The 18,594-nt window shown below is 41.8% G+C and overlaps 1 protein-coding gene across 7 annotated transcripts in view; it reads left to right on the top strand.

Moving 5' to 3' along the window:
• The window catches only part of inpp4b (inositol polyphosphate-4-phosphatase type II B), a 201,758-nt gene that overhangs the window by 63,490 nt on the left and 119,674 nt on the right, over positions 1–18,594 (top strand). For 4 of the 7 annotated variants that reach the window (XM_050044694.1, XM_050044693.1, XM_050044695.1 and 1 more), the window contains one exon: positions 11,532–11,611. In XM_050044694.1, coding sequence (XP_049900651.1) covers positions 11,532–11,611 — 80 coding nt within the window. Of the gene's footprint in view, positions 1–822; positions 948–6,564; positions 6,967–11,531; positions 11,612–18,594 lie in introns of those variants that run through there. The other 3 variants (XM_050044699.1, XM_050044698.1, XM_050044697.1) reach the window with 3 other exon arrangements.

The following is an 18,594-nucleotide window of genomic DNA, read 5'->3' as shown; positions in this document are numbered from 1 at the left end:
GCCTCAAGTCGAACCGCAGATACAGAGAAGGGGAAGCTGCTAACCACAGCCTCCCTCAGGTCGAGCTGATAGTGGCAGTTCGCAATAAGCAGCTGATAATAAACACTTGCATGTTGCAAGTGTATGATCATATGGCTCGGTCTCATGTGCTGCTGACAGAGACAAAAAGGGTCTATTAAAATGCAACTCTATCGAAACAGCTTCTAGTTTGCTGTGCTGCAATTTAGATATAGTACTTGAGTCAATAGAGGGGATTTGAATGGGGCTGTACAGGCTTTGGACCTGCTACCAAGTCATGTTTACAGACTGCGAGTGAAGGAGCCTTGATTTTTATCACCGAGTCTGCAGTGGGGTTAGCCGTTAAAGTTTATGGACCAAAGCCGAGAGTGTGGGGGAAGGCTTCAGTAGTGTGCTTCCAGTGTACCAAGGGCAGGCTGCAAGCTGGGTTTCTTTTTCTCCTGCCTGAAGCTTTTTCTGTGACATAGATAAACGGACATGGTAATCTGATTTTCTGTGTAACGTTTCTGAATCACATTCTCATTCTTGGTGCCCTGTGTGGTACTTCTGTCAGAAAACCGTGGTTTGCTGATAGTTGGCCTCGCACCAAAAGAACGCAGCCAAAACGTGATTACGTGGGCAAGAGAAGGAATAGAGGGAGGCAGAAAACTAATAGAGCGGTAGTTGTTTGGGGCAAGCATTGACAAGCTGAAAGAATGTATGTGAGAGCAGGTATGAACACCTTTTTTTCTCGCCCCCCTCATCCTCCTTCAGGGACTGAGAATCACAGATACTCAGGAACCATAAACTGTTTTGTGAGAAAGAGGGATATTAACTTGTCCGCCGCTCTGCAACTTTACATGGCTCTATAGATCTCTTTGTACGTACAGTAACTGCAGGAGGAGAAATCCTAAAAGGAGTTTTCCCTGTCTCTCAGCAGTCAGCTTTCAGTGAGTATTTACGTTTCAGTCCAGTCTCCTTTGAGTGCTTATGAAGTGTGAGTAAAGTGCTGAAATATCTTCTTGGTTCCTATGGTTTTAGCTCAGAAATTTGTCACTTTAAATGTTTTTGAAAAGCAAGAGATAGCATATTACAGCTCTTGTATTTTCATATTCAGCTGCCACTGACAGCCACAAGCAGCACTGACAGAAAGCTGCATCCATACTTTCTTTTACCTCCTTCAGTTCACAGCGTTTGGATGATGTGTGATTTTGTTGAATTGTCTGTGCACATTGAATTGTGACATTATCTGATTAAAAAACAACATTCACAGTCCTAGAAAATATCCTGCCCTGGCATATTGCAGATATACAATGGTAAAAAAAAAAATAGCACACTAGAGAGACTGGTAAATGCATTCAATGAAAAATCTCCAGCCCTCCCGAAAATATGGAGACTTGATATTCAGTGCAACACTTTCAAAGACAGCATAATAGACTGGGATAATGATTGAGTTTGTTTGTCACTGGAGCCCATATTTCAGCACAGCAAGCTGTATTCCTCAAACAGCTGGCTAATTAAACGACCAAATGCATTAAGTATTGACAAAACTGCAGCATTGTAGCTCCAGTTTTAACATCACTCAGATGTTAAAATATTGATTCAGTTCTTCATCATAATGCACAGTAATGTATCCTTGTTGTTCCTCACGGTCCACTTCATAATTTAGTTTAGATATGGATTTTTTTTAAGCCCTCTATGTGTTCTCATGGTAATTTACACTTGTTTGACTCCACAGTGAGATAAGAATTATCACTGAATTATGTGAGCACAGAAGTTAAGTCATGGAAAGCTATGCCAATTAGGAGCCCACTTCCATGATTTTACACTCAATAATCTTTCTAGAGTTGAAAAAGATAAAAGTTTAGCTTTCTTTTTTATGAAAACCAGACCCAGAAGGCATTCATCTCTTGTTTCAGTTTCATGTTTGCACAACCAGTCATACTTTTGTCTTACAGTACTGTAGGTGTGTCTGGTGCCTTTGATACAAAAGGTATTCATAAAGCAGACAAAATAGTACAAACAATTAATAAGGCATGTAATGGTAAAAAACACTGGAAGAACACATCAAAGTATTTTGTATCTTAGTACAAATCAGTATTATTACACTCGGATAACTCTGCCTCACATAACCGCCTCAGGACCAGCGTGAGTAACATCACAAGAAGTGCACAGCATCGGAAGCGTGCCATGCTTTCTCTAAACTGGACAGACTGGAACAATTAAATGTGCCTTAACAACAGGTTATATCCAAACAGCAACCTCAAGGGCTAAAAGAAGAAGCCAATGCCAAATTGCAGTTCCTCTAACGGGCACTTGAGGCTGGCTTCAAAAGCGAGTCAATCCCTACAGACCCCCACATTGCAATGTCCAACTTTACAACAGAAATAAACATGTTAACAGCCTGGTTCTCAAAACAATTTGGGTATTTATAGCTAATATGCCCCTTCATGGCAGCTATATAGAGGGTGAACTTCTTTTATAACTCACCAATTTCAATTTTTTGAGGCTTTAAGTTACGCATAATTAAGATCGTAAGGTAACATAACCAATGTGTAACCCCGGATTCACAATGTTAAGACATAGCCGTAGCTTAAAGTCTTGATCAGTTTAAAGGCCGTTCAGTTTTTTCCGTGAGTACATTTCACTTTAATGGTTTTGAGCTTGTTTCTTTCTAGCAAAAATTAGCGTTAGCATTATCATAGTTAAAGCTATAGTGTGTAACTTCTACAGGTCCATAAATGTCCGTTTCACCCAAGCCACTACTAGAGGAGATGACACAATGCTGATTAAGCCGATCGGCTCCTCTAACATCTCGCAGTATTTTTCAATATATATCATTTTTAGTATGCGTGTTGACCGGCGATATTCCCGCGCTGGCGCACAGGAAATGCTTCCTCACAACAAGAAGGGAGGGGGAGAAGAGTGGCATAGCAAGAGGTAGAGCGCAGGTAGAAAGAGAAAGCAACATGGCGGAGAAGCGGCCGAGACGCGGTTCAGAAGTGGATCCTACCACAAAGGCAAGTGTTACTCTGTGTACAGTGTGTGGCGACTGGCAAGTGTTACTCTGTGTACACGGTGTGTGGCAAGTGTTACTCTGTGTACATGGAAGTGCCACCGGCTTATTAGTTGTAATAACACATTATCCGCTGGGAGGCGATAGAAGTTACGCACTATAGCTTTAACCACAGACTGCAAATGCTAACCAAGCTAGCAGCTAGTGTTAGGATTAGAATCACCCTCTTGTCCAAATCATGAATAAATAAAGAGAACTGGATACAGCGTTGGAGGCATGGCCCCGTTTAATCCTATGAAAGTTGCTCAGCGGTGCATGAAGCCAAAACGTTAGTCTTTCTGGGTATAAAATTACCTTCCACATTGTGGGGTCTACAGAGAAAGCGCACCAGAGGATTCTGCTGGCTGGGTAGCTAACTCCCAGTTTAGCTTTCTTCTTTAAAAATAATTTAATAATATGGCTCTTCTAGACTTAAAAATGTTATTCGACCAAATGACTCATTTTGCATGGGTTATGATGGTCAAAAAGTGTATCCACTGATTTACAGAATTCTTTGTCACCATGTAAGTCTATGGGAAAAAGTCTTTTTTTGGTCCAACAGCACCACAAGACAGACCCAGAAGTTGTAGTTCCGCATTTGGCCACTATGTAAAATTGTCTTCAAAGCCTGGTCCAAATATAGTCACTTGGCTCCAATAGTCCAAAATGGCAACGGTCAAAATGCCAAAACTAGAGGCTTAAAAATGGGTGTCCACAAACCAGCAGGTGACATTACAGTGGCTACATCCATTATTTTCATTGTCTTTGACAGTGGGTTCCAACTGGTGGGTCACAGGTCCATTCTTAAAGGACTGTAAGTGACTCACAAATATATTAAGTTTGTAAAAAAACACACTTTATTTTTGAAGTATGGGGAATTTCTGGCACATGGCTTTTATTTTGAAGTGCAGTTTTCTGCTGTAGAATGGACAGCCACTTGACAAATACAGCAAACTAGCTCGACAACATGGCCAAAGGCAAGTATGACGCTGAATATACTTAACTGTGTGGGCTTTGAACTAATGAGTAGAAATCTGGACCCTGTGGCTGAACAAGTTGGGAACAACTGTTCTATGATAATATCCGACAACTACATCAAAACTCATGAGCAGAACCTGCCATATTGGCCTGAGTACAAGACAACCATGACTATGAGATAATTCTTTAATGCTTGTTTTGAAAGAGACTTTTTAAAATATGAAACACTTTCAGATTAGTATAAAGCTAATTCTCATTATTGAAATCCTTATAAAAGCAGGGGAGCATCCTTCAAAACTCTAATGACACACTATAAACAGACTTAAAGAAAATTGCTAGCCTAGCAACATTAAGGCTACAAACAACCCATAATGCAACACTGTTGTATAATACCACCTCCACTTTTTCAAACATTATATCCAGAAAAATAACCGCCTTGAATTCAGGCCAATTAAAATTCTTTGTGAGAGAAAATAGCAGTGCTGTTTGGATGTTTCTTTCATGTAAGCTGTTGGTAATGCATTGAAGAAATAGATGGGGAAGGGCCAAAGGGGGAGAGCTCAGGTCTGACTGCGTCTCTGTCTGCAGACTTCTCTCTTTTTTTTCTTTTTAACAGATCAAGAGCAGGGGAATGAGGTCAAGGTAGGGAACCATGAAACGAATAAGTCAGGGAAGAATGGGAGGACAATGTCGAGGGTAGACAGCTAAGAATGAGAACATCAGCTCACCCGGGGAAAACACAGCCGCATGCTTTTGTCTGAGCTTGTCTGGGTTTGGGGGTGACTGGTTGCCTGAGATCCCTTGTTGTCGTGTGTGTGAAAACCTTAGCTGCCAGGGGCGTTTGTTCTATGATCTTTACATGGACTAACACGTCCACAGCCTACACTGCCTATATAAGGTCCATGAATAATGTGTGTGTGCATGTGCAGTGTTGATAGTGTTCAACCAGCTGTGAGTGCTGGTTAGAAAATGCTAAAAAGTAGGAAGTACTTAGACTTTTCCTTTTACAGCCAGGAGCCTCACACATTTTCCCTGTGGTAGGTAGCTTGTGCCTCCCATGCTGAATGTAAGACCAATCCCTGCCAGTCTAAGTGTGCTTTTCAGGAACTCACAGTTTAAATGCTCTAAAATATGTCAAACATTTTGAACTTCAAAGTAGGGCATTAAAAAAATGCCCGTTTTCAGTGTGCTTGATTCATATTTGGAAAGAGCTTTGATCTAGGATTTTCCATGTTGTTATTCAGCGTTCATTTCTGGTCCTGTAAAATTCAAACAAATTCCTATTGTACACAGATTTTAAGAGTGGGAGTGCACACAAAAAAGGCCACAAAACACATCAATGATCACTGACAAAAAAACAAGCAGTAACCAACTAAAAACGTACAAATGGATTTGGCAACAGCAGGGATGCACACAAACACTGTTTTGTAGTCGGAGTAAGCAGTTTGTTAGGCTGAGAAGCATTTTGGGTAATCTTTTTGGAGTTCACGCGCCATCTTCCACTTGGCACCCAGGTCATCAATCCTCATGGTAATGAAGAACCCGTTAAATCCAGTGTTTCCACCCACACTCCCTAATTCCTCACCCCTCCTCCCATATTAAGAGAGGCTGTCGACTCACCACCATGACCTCCAGTGCTCAGTGTTTTTGCACGTTACAGTTTGTGTGTGCTCACAAATGTTTGGTGCCTGGGTAGGTGTGTGCAGGCACGTGTGTTTAAGTGTTTGCGAGCGTGCCTCATTGTGTTTGCTTGTGTACCTGCTCGGGGTGATAAGGGCCAGTGTTGGAGCGGGTCTTTTGTTCTGCCAGAATTACTCATCCCCCTGTGTCAGCATGGGTAAATTAAACCCTGCTTAATCCGAGGTTCGAGCCCAGGTAGTTAAAACCTGAGCTTGGTGTCACCTGTGATGCTGTGTGGGTTTGTTCGACATTGTTTCGATGTCTCAGGACGGATGGATTGATTTTTTTTTTCTTTTCTCAGTTGCAGCTGCGTGTATTAAAATGTGTAGAGGGTGTTTCAACAAGCCTCTTGTGTGATCCTCAAGTATGTCAATGTGTGTTTTGAAGTGTTTATCTGCGTTGTGCGCAAACACACACTCCTACACATACACCTTGCACCTTGTGGTCAGAATTCATGTTAATTCAAGTAGCCATAACAAGTGTTTTCTTTTCCTGTTGGCCATCTGAGTCACAGGCTGCAACCGAGGTGTGACACACAACTCTGTCTCCGACCCCCCACCCCTCTCTGTCTCTTTTTCTTCGTCAGTCTCTTCTCTCTCTGGCTCTCTGGCTCTCTTTCTCTATATTCTTCTATATTTTTCTCCCGTCTCTGTGTTGCTATCTTGGTTCTCTACCCATTAATTGTCTGTCTTCCTTCCTTTCTGTCTCTTCCTCTTCTCTGTGTTGTTCTACCCTCCTCCTCCTTCTTCCCCCTCTCCACCTCGGCTGCTTGTATTTGTCGACTCCCTCCCCTCTTGTGGCTCCCTCCTCCTTCTCCTCTCTCTCTCTCTCTCTCGCTGGTCTCGCTTACTGTCAAGCCAGCCACAGCAGCAACAGCGGTAACGCCAGTAGCTCACTCTAGCCAGTTCTCAGTCACAGCGGAGGCTGCAGTGTGTGTGTCTGTACATGTTTATGTGTGTGTGTGTTTCATATGTTTGCGTATTTACAATGTATGTATCAGCCAGCGTGCCTGCCGGTCTTTAAAGAGTGAATACAACACATGGAGTTACTTTGACTGAAGACTGGAGGAAGAAATGTAGGAAGAACCGTCCTGGAGCTCATTAAGAGGAAGAAAGAAGACATAACATCTCATTTCTTCTCTCTCGCTTCTTTATTTCAGTCTCTCACTCTCTTTCTGTTGGCCTCTCCTCATTTCTATAGCTCCTCTGTCACCTTCTTACTCGCTTGCTGCTGCTAGGATTGTGTGCAACAGAACTGTAAGTGGACTTCCTTGTGTGTGTGCGTGTGTGTGTTGTTACACTGTATGTGTTTTGGTTGTGTGTGCGTGTGTGATCTCACTCCGTGTCAATTTTAACTTAGTGTGGTCATAATTTGTGCCCGAGTGCACACATTTGCATGTAAGCATAAATGGCATGTCATGACATCTCTAATGACTTAATTAGGCCAATTTGTAAAGCTCTATTTGTAGTGAAGGAGGAGCAGTGTATTCATGTAGACACTACTGACCTCCGTGGTATAATTCTGTTCATATTTATAAATGTTTGCCAGATGTGTTTTATTCAGCGAGTGCCAAAACTGTCACTGCTGCCATTTATATGAAATGTCATTTGTTGGCGTAGCATGTGAATGAATGCCCTCTCCTCCAGGTATTCTCTGCAGTCTGTGTGTGTGTGTGAGAGAGACAGACAGATAGGGAGAGGGGGGATGATTGAGAGAGAGCTCGCGTGTGTCTGTACGTGTGTGTCACTCTGTCACCCAGGGCGTGAGGAAAATCAATAGATCTACAGCTTGAGTTGGACCGTTTACCTCTGCCAAGTGATGGACAGACACTGTGGCCTTCACAGGTCCGCAGACAAGTGTCTGAGATTGCCTGTAGACATGCACCCTGTCAGCTGTACATGTTCCTGCACAAGAAGTGTCTTTCATTTTTTGGCCTGTGATTGATCTTTTAAGCGTGTGCATGTGTTGTCAAGAGCACTTTTGTGTTTGGTTGCGCCGTATTTATCTCCAAGCTCATGCAAAATGTCTCACTGTCTCCTTTTCTTGAAAGCCGGTGAAGGAGATCATAGATCAAAAGTTTCTCTCGTAGCTTGCAACTGGCATGACCAATAGAACCGGTCAAGGGAATGAGCAAGAGCAGGCAAAAAAAGATAGATAGAAAAAAGAGAGAGCTGGGGCATGTGAGAAGGGAACAGAGCGAGACCATCATAATCAATCCTCCATGATCCTGGAAGAGCATCATTTGTCTTCTCTTCTCACTCCACTCCTCCTCTTGCCCCCATCTTTCTCTCATTTTCTGTGGTACAGTCACTTTGATCTTGCGTAAGAGGACGGTCTCAGGAGCTTCATTACTTTTAAAGCCTTCATCGTGAGGGGCCATAAAAAGATGCTAAGGAATGGATTTCTAAGACCATTTACCAGACGTTCTGTACCGGCTTGCGAGTAATGGCTACATAGGGATATAATGTTCCTCCACGGTGTGTAATGGCCTTCTGTGCCTTGTGCTCTGGGTTATCTGGGCAGACTAGGATTGGTTATGATACGTCATTGCTGAAGAATATGACGTTGTGCATATCAATTGGTGTCTACTGGGGATCCTATCTCTGCTTAATTCAATAAGGACATGGCACTATGCTGCATAAAACTGTGACTGAATATGAGGCTTGAGGCTGTGTGTCTGTCTTGGTAAATTTGAGCTCCTTTTTAAACCTTACACTGTGTTTCAATATTATGTATTGTTGAGGGGGGTTTTTTTCATAGCACTTTTGACTGACCTTGTGTTTCGGTCTCTTCCTCTTTCTGTGTGTGTACGCATGCGTATGAGTCTCTGTGTTTGCCTACTTGTGAGTGGGCCGGGGCAGGAAAATGTGTTTGGGGCAGTGTTTTGCTGTAAGCATATGGGGGATTCGTACGGTGTAGCAGGAAAATGCTCAGGGAGGAAATGATTGAGAGAAAAGGTCAGTAGACAGGATGCCCTTTTTTTATCTGATACAGGAGACTGCAGAGACTAAAGAAAGGGAGAAAGAGCGGTGCAGTGGTAGGAGGAGGGAGGAACCAAGATTAGAGGTAGGCAAACAATAGAAGAAAATCTTCTCTTATTTTAGAATAACTTACACACAAAAAAAGCTGTACATAAATATTTTCAACTAGAAACAACATCTAACCTCATAAATATAAATAATCAGTGAGTCATGTCTGTGAAGACTTTAAAATAGGCGCTGCAACAGTCATGTGACCTGAGACAACTCTCATCAGTTATGCAGTCTTTACCACAGTTGCCACAATTGACGTGAGCTCTATGACACTGTTACATTTCCTTTTTATTTTTTTGTACAGTATTTCGCTGTAGAGACGCATTGATCCAACTTTTTGTCTCCTGATAACTCAACTCAGGATATCTGATGATCCTGATCTTGATCCAATACCAGTGCTTTCTTTAGAACTCATTAGAGTCGTTTTTATGTAACGTGACATAAGGTTAGGGATGTTGTGATGCCACAAAATGAATTGGTGGCCTTCTGTGACTGAATAAACATGACAAAGTCACTGAATGGTGAAAAGATACGGTCAAAGAAACCCTGTTTACCTTTGTACAGTTTCACTGTCGCAGACAAATTTCCGATGTTGGAATAAAATCATGAGAGTTTTGCTGGAGTTTGGTGTAAGGTATAAGTCGGCCTTTTTGGTCGTGACGTTCCAACAAAATCAGACATGTTCAATATTATCAACATTATCATGGCTTTTTTTGTTTTTGCTAATGCAAATACGAAGACAGTAAACATGGAGAAGACTCTGGGAAGGTGCAAGAATGTCTTGGTTCTGTTGTGCTTTGTACAGTTTATCTTTTTGGATTATATTGATGCCAAATTGACAAGAATACTGTCGACATTTAACACCTTTTGTCTTGTGTTTTTAAAGTTAAATGTTTTTGCGGACATGTAAGGAATTGTTAATATGTAATATTTCTGAAATGGAAGTTGGTGTAATGTTTTCCAATGGGAGCAGGATAGGTAACAATCTCAAAGGGAATCTATTGTAGTCCTGCAAATAGTGACCTTGATTCACAGTTTTTGCAAAATCTCATAGTGTGTGACTAAAAACTCACATTGTCTTTAGATGTGAGGGGGTGTCAGACTTTAGTCTTTGAAGCAAAAGTGTTTTCAAAGTGGTCTGGTGTATGGTAGGCATGACTACTCTACTTTTTTAAAATACAAAAGTAACGCACATCAAGCATTATGACGAGGTGCTGATCACTGGCAGTAGACTTGATTGTAGAAAGCAAGTGTCGCACACTCTGGCTCCCTATGGATTTCTTTTATTTTGATGATGTTTCGGCCTTTGGGCCTTCTACAAAATCTTGATCTTGGTTGTTGAAGTGTTCTCGAAGAAGACAGGCCGAAACATCAACAAAATAAAAGAAATGTATATGTAGCCAGAAAGTGCGACACTTGTACTCTCATTTTCTAAGCAAATGTGCCAAACTTTCTCAGCTTAAGCTTCTCAAATCAGAAGAATATGACAATAAGATGAGTATCTTTGTGTTTGGCATAGTGGTCTGATACAACAAGTTATAATGGGCATTGTCTGTGTTTTCAGCCATGTTATAGACAAAACGTTGGAATGATTAATTGAGAAGATGGTCTGCAGACTAATCAATATGAAAAATAACCATTACTTGCATCCCTGTTTTCAGGACTGAGCACATTGGATTGGTACATCCTATTTCCACAGGCTGACTTTTTTGCGCTTCGCTCTCTATAGGATGAGGAATAAAAATCTCATGTTTGTGTGTGGAAGCTTTCTGGTGTTTGCTTACAACACCTGAAACTCATTTGCATTCATTTCAACAAGAGACACAATCCTGTTTTCATCTTCAGAGGCAAGGTACAGCCTTTGACAGCTATCTAAAGCCACAGACAGGGGCAAGACACAAATTGTCTTGTTTTTGTATTGTTACCTCAGCGTTCGCAGAACCATCGCTGACACTATTGTGTGAGCTTATGAATAAAAAAACCAGCATAAATTTGGTGAATAAAGGGCCTTTAAAAGGAACTGTGGCATCCTGGTATCTCAGAGAAGAGTGTGAACAGGCTGCAAATACTTTAATTAAGATCCTTTTTTCCCCTGTATGATGAAACATGTGGAGTCACCTTTGTACCTGTTGTTAATTACCTACTCTTTGTTTTAGCTTTGTTCGGAGCAGCTCGTGTCCTTGGCATGGTCTTATCCCTCCCCTCCTGCAGCGCAAGCTAGCATGTTAATGGTGTTACTTGCAGGTGCAGGACTTTTCTGTATGTGTGTGTGGATGTGCTTGCATCTGGGCATGCCTGTGAGGGAGTGTGTGTGTGTGTGTGTGTGTGTGTGTGTGTGTGTGTGTGTGTGTGTGTGTGTGTGTGTGTGTGTGCGTTTTCTACGAATGTAGATCATCTCTCTTCGTTATTGATGGGCTCGTCCCCTACCTCTCCCTCCGTGACCCAGTTCTCGTGTGCTGACACCCCTGTTCACATCATGCCTGCAGCAAACACATGTTGTCAGAGCAGTGAGAAAGGGGAGAACGGGGGTGAAAGGGAGACAGAGAAGGAGAGTAGATTGTACGTCCCTGCGCCTCATGTCAACAATTTCTCACTTTTCTTGTTTTTTTTAGATCACAGAGCTCAAAGTTATATCTGACACACTGTTTGTGACACTTATCTTTTTTTCACACCTCCATGACACGAGTTATTCAGTAGTCTTGTTCTTTTGTTGTAACTATGTACTTGCTGCTGAAACATGTTGCCCCATGTTAACAGGCTATTTTGTTCTTCTCTGTCTGGTTCTACAGAGCAGCTTCCTGGGCAGTGCCACATTTTCAGTAGGCGATCTGCTGAGGGCTAAAGATGAACGACTGACCTTGAGTCTCAGGTAAGTGCGTGTTTCTGTCATACTCTGTTCATCGCTCCCTGCGTTCCTCCGGGCTAAATAAAAATCAGACTTTAGAATCCAAAGATTGTGCTTCTTCACACAAGAACTGACAGACCAACTTAAACATCAAACTGAAATGAGTTGGGAAAAGAGACCTGCCCACAGATGTTGCAACAGCAGCTTCAGGAATGTTGCAGTAGCTGCCAGGGTTGTTTGTATCCGAGGTGTGTGTTAGCATGTGGGAATACAGTACTCTGATCTGCTTTTACGGTTTGTTTGTTTGTGTTTTTCGTGGTGAATGGGGTCGGGAATAAGTGCGATTTCTGGGAGATGGTAAACTGAATGGCATGGAGTACATGCTTCTTGTTTGAAAGGTGGGCCAAAAACATTTTATTTTTCAAGGACATTTTAATATGTTTTGAAATTCACATGGGGTCATAGAGTGATCTGCAAAACGTAAAACATTTTTAAATGTTTGATCTGCATGTGCGCACGCAGTGTTAAGGTCAAGAGCTTGGATGTGCCCTCTGCTTTTAGTCATTTAAGCTGTGTATGATAGTTGTATAATAAAAATCAAGCAGCCAACAGAGAAAAAAATAAGAAGGGAAAGTTGGAGCTTTATTTTCAGAAAGCTGATGTTTAACTTAGAGCACTTCCTTCCTTAAAGACAGAACTATAAGGGTATAATTAGTATTATTGCCACAAAGAAGACTGACAGTTTGCCTTTTGGAGGACGCACCGACACGTCACAAGCAACAGATAAGTTGTGCTCCTGGATTTGATTAATGGTGTGTCCTTCTTATGGAGCGCTTGACATGACTGCGTAGAAGTATGATTCAGGTCTATAGATAAATGGCTACTGAGGCTTGACCAGCATAGTTTTTTACACACAGCAGTTGCTGTTGAGGTGATTGTCTGTCAAAACGGTGCCAATGCAATTCGTGCATTGGTTGATAATGGGTTTTTTGGTAATTGTTTAAATACTTTGCACTGCTTTAGAGACAGAGAGAAAACAGCTCTGGCCCATTGTGTGTGAACTGACTTTGTTCTTTGGGTGTATTTGACTGTAAATTGAGCTTTTGTTGCTAAAAGGAAGGAATGTGAAGTCATTTGTGCCACAGAGAGCAGTTGATCATCAACTCCATGATTATCAACTGCACACCAACACCAAACAGAGTGTATTTATATACTTGACTCATCCTCATTTATTAAAACTCATTTTTGATTTAACCAACTAAAAACAACAATACTGTGTTTTTTAACATCTGTCCTCATTGATTTAGTTGCTTCTATTGACATAAAATATTTTCACTAGCTGGTGGCTACCACTACATGGAGTATACTCTACCAGTGAATACCTTAACACCAGCTGAAAATCTTGTTTTTGCTAAGCTTTCACATGTTAACTCGCTGCGGTGATGTGCAGTTGTACTCCAGGACCCTGTGACAGTACAGTTGGGTGTTGTTACAGGTGCATCACATTACACTTCTAACCACACCCATCAATAATTTCTGGTGTGGTCAGATGTGATTGAGGGCAGTGTTCAGTGTGTTCACTCTTGAAAGGTATAGGAATTTCTTTAAAAACAATGTATAGACTCACACAGAAGTAAGCCCTATCAATCATCACTTAAGGCCCACTGGAAGTGTGTGATGGTGTATTAACCTGCAGAGAATCTACCCTCTACCTGTATTTTCCTGTCCTTTTACTTTGCTGTGTTCGGGACATTCCCGGGCACAGCACGCAGATGAGTTTGCAAATTTATGAAAAGCTAGTGGCCAGACCGTAAGCAGCATGCATCCACCATGGACGGCCAAGACACATCACCATTCACACTAGAACTCTAAATCTCTGCCGAGCTCGACTGGGCCCAACCCAACCCACCAGATCTGGGCCGGGCTGTACTTTCTCATTACTCACCCAGGTTTAAATCAGGTTGGGTTCTCACCAATTTACCTGTGTTTTCTTTTTATTTTTTTCTTAATGGAACCGGCAGTTCTCGTGCTTAAGTGGCAGGAGTTTTAATGGGCTGACTCAAGAGGGAGAGAAAAGTAGGAGAGGACTATGACTGAGAGAGGGAAGGTGACAGAGCAATATAGAGGCGAAACTAAGGGAAAGAGTTAGAGTGTGTGAGAGAGCAGGATAGAAAACGAGAGGAAGACGACTTGGTTGGCACTGTTTGCTTCTGCCTCCCATGCAGTGAAAGTGATGGGTGTAACATGCAGCAAAAAGCGGTAATCATCATCAGCGCACCACATCCCCATGGACCGCCGTGCACACTAGACACACCGAGGGGTGCAGCACATTCAGCTGAGGCGAGAAAACACATCAGCCATTAGCTTGTAATATGAAATGTAACACATTATTGTTTTTACCGTAGAAATACAGATTTTTAATCAGGCTCGGGCCCAAAATGGCTGCCATGGCTCAGGTTGGGTTTGGACAGAAACTGTGCAGGTTTATGTAGGGTCAGGCCGGATTGTTATCGGCCTGATCAGAGCTGTAGTTCACACCTGAGTCTGTCATGCATCTCTTGCTGACTGCTAGCATACAGCTCATTGTAAAATGGGCAAGTCATAGAGCATTAACATGCTGTCACCAAAACAGCACCACATCCTGCATTGATGATATGTGCCTTGTCAGGGAGGCAACAGAACGCTGTAGCACTCTACAAAAGATATGTGGTCAAATGCGTGCCAGACCATTTTGGCAAGTGGTTTGCATCATCAGATCACAAAGCGCCTTAATGGTAATTTACACTTGTTTGTAGTGCTGTCCACTTGTGATCGGATAGCTCAAGAAGCTTGTTATTTCCAGGTATAAACAGGCTCCAAGAGGAAGCAATGCAAATCGTGCACATAATGCTGAAAAATATGCAAATCTAGCAAGAGGACAAAGCTGTTGATACTGTGTACAAAGAGTAGTCCACAGTTCCTATATACTGTAATATATCTTTAAGTATACTTAAAGAATTTCCCTAAAAAAGAAAAAACAACACATAGACTGTATAATACAATTAACTATTGCTACTGCTATTCACTGGCCCGCTGCATTTTAAGCTGATTCATATTTCTTAATAATGTGTTATTCAACAATGTTGCATTTTAACATATATTTCATCATCCAGTACGTTGTCACACACCGAGTGCAGAGAAAATTTGCTCTGTTTGTATTATTAAACTGAATTTCCCCTTTTTCCTTCACAGTCATAGTTGTGTCTGAAAATATTCCCCTTTGGCAATCCTCGCTCCTTTTTTCCTCCTTTTTCTTCTCTCTTTTATGCTTTTCATTTCCTGCAGGTGATCCCATGTCACCAGGTATAATTGTATCATGCACGATTGACTATATGAGCTGCTGTGAGAATAGAAATTACAGCCCCACCCCCCACCCCCACCCCCACCCCCCACTGTTGTGTTTCTGGCTCATTTTGTTTTTTGGTAGTGTATTATTTATTCCTGAGGATAACATGAAGTCCTCCCATGATACTTACAGTGCTGCCACAATGCTTTTTAATAACAGGAAGGAAAAAAAAGATTGTTTTTTGAAAATGTCAACAGATTGTTTCAGTATTTAGAGGCTGCTGTTACTGTTGCTACAGCCCTATTCCCCTAGTCATACTAAAGGGTGCATGTTCAGCAGCATTCTCTCTGTGAGTCCCACAGTGTGGGTCAAGACAGAGTGGCCGCTGCGGGGACTGAAAAATTAATCAAACACAGAAGTGCCAAAAACTGCAGTTCTTTGAATGGCCACTTGAGGCTGGCTCCAGAAGCCAGTCAGTCCCTGTAGATCTCAATGTTAAAACGCCCAACTTACAGTAGAGATGAACATGTTGACAGCCTGCGGGGCAGAGGCTCTGTGTGAATTATACACATCTCACCTGTTTACATGTTATTAAAACTTAAAGTTACGCATAATTAAGATCGGGCTGCTTTGACAGGCTGTCTGCTGATAGTGTTTGCAGTCAGATCCACCCCTCGCTCCTCCACAGCACAGGCCTCTCAACCAAATGTGGTAATTTTTGGCTGTATAAAACCACAATGGAGATGGCCAAAATGCCAAATTCAATCCTTCAAAACAGGAGTCCACAACTTGGGTGACATCACGGTAGCTATGTCTATTTATTTGCTACAGTCAGGACTCCCAAACGGGTTCTCAAGATAAATAAGGAGGGTTGAGAAATGATAAAGAAAATAGGAAAGTTGGGAAAACATTCTGTCACAAAAATCATATGATTTTTTTTTAGACTTTGCTTTAATCTTTGCTTTTTTCACTCGTAAATAAATGGTTAATTTTACCTCTTCAGGCTTGGAACTATTCAAGTGAAACAAAGGAAAAACATCTTTAGGCAACCAGTAACAAGTGGTTGCAAGAAGGCATTCCTCTGTTTGGAAGGTTTGGGACGCCTGCAAAAGGGGCTATTAAAAATAATTACAGAAAATGAGGAAAGCCACTCACTGTGTAAACAAAGTCATTATTGTTTTTTTTTGTTTTTTTGTTTGCTTTTTTTAGATTATTTTTGGGGTATTTTTTGTCTTTTTTGATAGGACAGCTGGGGTCGAAATTGAACCCAGGCTGCTGCAAAGGACTCACCCTATATTGTGCGCACACTCTACCAGGTCGGCCCCACACAGTCAATTTTTAGTAAAAAAAAAAAAAAAAAGGAACACAATAAAAGCAAATTACATTTCTTTGTAGTACAAAGATCTGATGCTGTTTAACAACAAAAGATTACTCAAGCATGATCGTTTAAAACCTGCACTGTGCTAAATAATGACTGGTATCATATTTAAAATCTTCTGTACCCATTCAGACACACACAAAGTCATTATAGCCTGCAGAGCTGCTGCTGGTGGTGTGGTGTAGGGGCTCGAATGTGTTACACTCCACAGTTGGCGATGCATGCATAACACATACAGACGCACAGAGGAAACTGTCGTTGATTCGATATGCTGTTTGCTTGTTGGTTCATCCTGTGAGAAAACATTTCAGAGATGAGCAGCTTTCCATGAGCATGTATGATTCATTCTTTGACCTGTGGACGAGCCTGTGACTCACAGTTCATATTACTTCTGCTGGCCAGGCAGCTCACATGCTGCAGCACAGACGTGGACAGGAATGCAATTCACTCTGCACGTTGAGGAACAGATTCTTCATTTTAACACAATGCTCTAATCCCCACCCAGTTAGTTGTTGCAGAAAGGCGGTTAATTTGAGTTTACTTTTGCTCGGCAGAGGCAAAGCGGGACTACGTTATCTCCACGAGGCAAGGATTGATTCCCTTCAGTGAATCTCAAAACCAATATGACTTTAACCAACTTCTCTCCGTAAGCTCTGGATTTACATTGGTGCTGAGCATATGTAGAGAGGAAATTGGTATTTGACCAGCGCCAGTGTGTGTATGTGACTTTTGCTTTTACTTTAGCCCCTTCAGTAAAGTTCAGTCCGCTACAGGGCTGTCCACCTCAGAGCTCATCCTATATTCCCATGAATTCTGTCTGCATTTCAGCTCGTCTCTCAGGTCCCACGCTCACTTTCATGTGCAGCTGGTTAGGATGTTAGTCACGGATTGTTTTTGTTTCCTGTAAGGCACGACCTGTTTGATTTGGGTCACTTTTTTTGAAGGTTCCTGACAGTGTCGCGTTGAACGGACGCAGCCTTTGTGAAGATTGGTCTCTTTTGTAGGTACCATAAGCCATTGAAGTGATGATGGGAATATCTTACCTTCCTGCAGCTCCCACATGACCAAAAGCAACTCCAAGGTGTTCGCACTCACTGGCAGCACAGACACACATGCCTATACACAACCCAAAAACAACGGCAAAAAAAGGCTACCTGGAGAATTGAGTTGTTTCTTTGAAGTCTGGACCTTTTATTAATCAAAGAGCAGAAAACTGATTTAAAGGGAATTATTGATGATTTGTTTGGTCAGCACACAAAGTCAGCTCAAGTTTGCCTGGTAATAATTCTGTAGTCCACCTGCAAAATCACAAAAACTACATGTTGGATGTCTTATTTAGAGGCTGCAGTCTCTTTGGATTTGTTCGTGAAGATGGGAGTGAATTTAAACCAAAAGTAAAGTTGGAAGCTGTGTGCTGTTTGGGATTAAAAGTCTAAATATAAACGAAATCGTCAACGCTGAAGTCATCTAAAAGGAAATTATTTATCAATTATTTAGCTGCCATGATGTTCTGAGTACTGTGTCCAGCTGTGTCTGTGTCTATGCCTGCATGGCTCTGTGCGTACATTTGTGTTTCTAAGATATAGTTGCAGAGCAGCATGCCCTCAGTGTTCTCCTACCTTGAGTAATACTCTGAGAACTAAAATAAAATCACCTCTCAGCACCGTGCTAGTTATAACTTGGTTGTAGCATGAGTGTGGCATCATGCCTAGTGTTTTATAATGTCTCTGTCTGTGCATGCTTATGCATTCTCTCAACTATATACAACAGTATTGACTGTTTTGGCCTCTTAAGGTGGCAGAACAAGCTTTAAACACAATATTTACATATGGGTCACACTGTACAGGTAGGTGAACAATATTAGCAAACAGACTATTTACACATCCAGACGAGACAGAGCAACATTAGCATTCATTTGGAGTTGTGTTTCTCTCCACCTGATGAATGTCCAGTGTTTACTCTAAGGGCTAAATGCTCCACTTTCTTCACCATCTAGTCTCTTATTGCGTCAGTCTGCTGTTTGATGCTGGGCAGGTAGTGTAAAGGGGATTTATCATAATCATTTAGCTAATAACAGCTGCCTAGTTTCGCTGGAAACAAGGTTGACGAAAGCGATGGTAATAAATAGAAACAGGAAAATTGTGAAACCAGAGCAATGAGCTGTAAATATACTGAAACTATTCGAAGAGCTGAGAGGAACTGACACTAAAAGCAACACCTTTTCACATCTAGGGTTGGATACCTAAATCGATACCACTGAGTACGGATTCATGTTAAGTCACACTGTGCCAAATTTTAGTAAGA

Source organism: Epinephelus moara, chromosome 5 (genome assembly GCF_006386435.1).
Source record: "Epinephelus moara isolate mb chromosome 5, YSFRI_EMoa_1.0, whole genome shotgun sequence".
In the NCBI taxonomy this organism is placed as follows: Eukaryota; Metazoa; Chordata; class Actinopteri; order Perciformes; family Serranidae; genus Epinephelus; species Epinephelus moara.
Note: the sequence above shows the minus strand (reverse complement) of the source record. Positions and strands in the feature narration are given on the sequence as shown.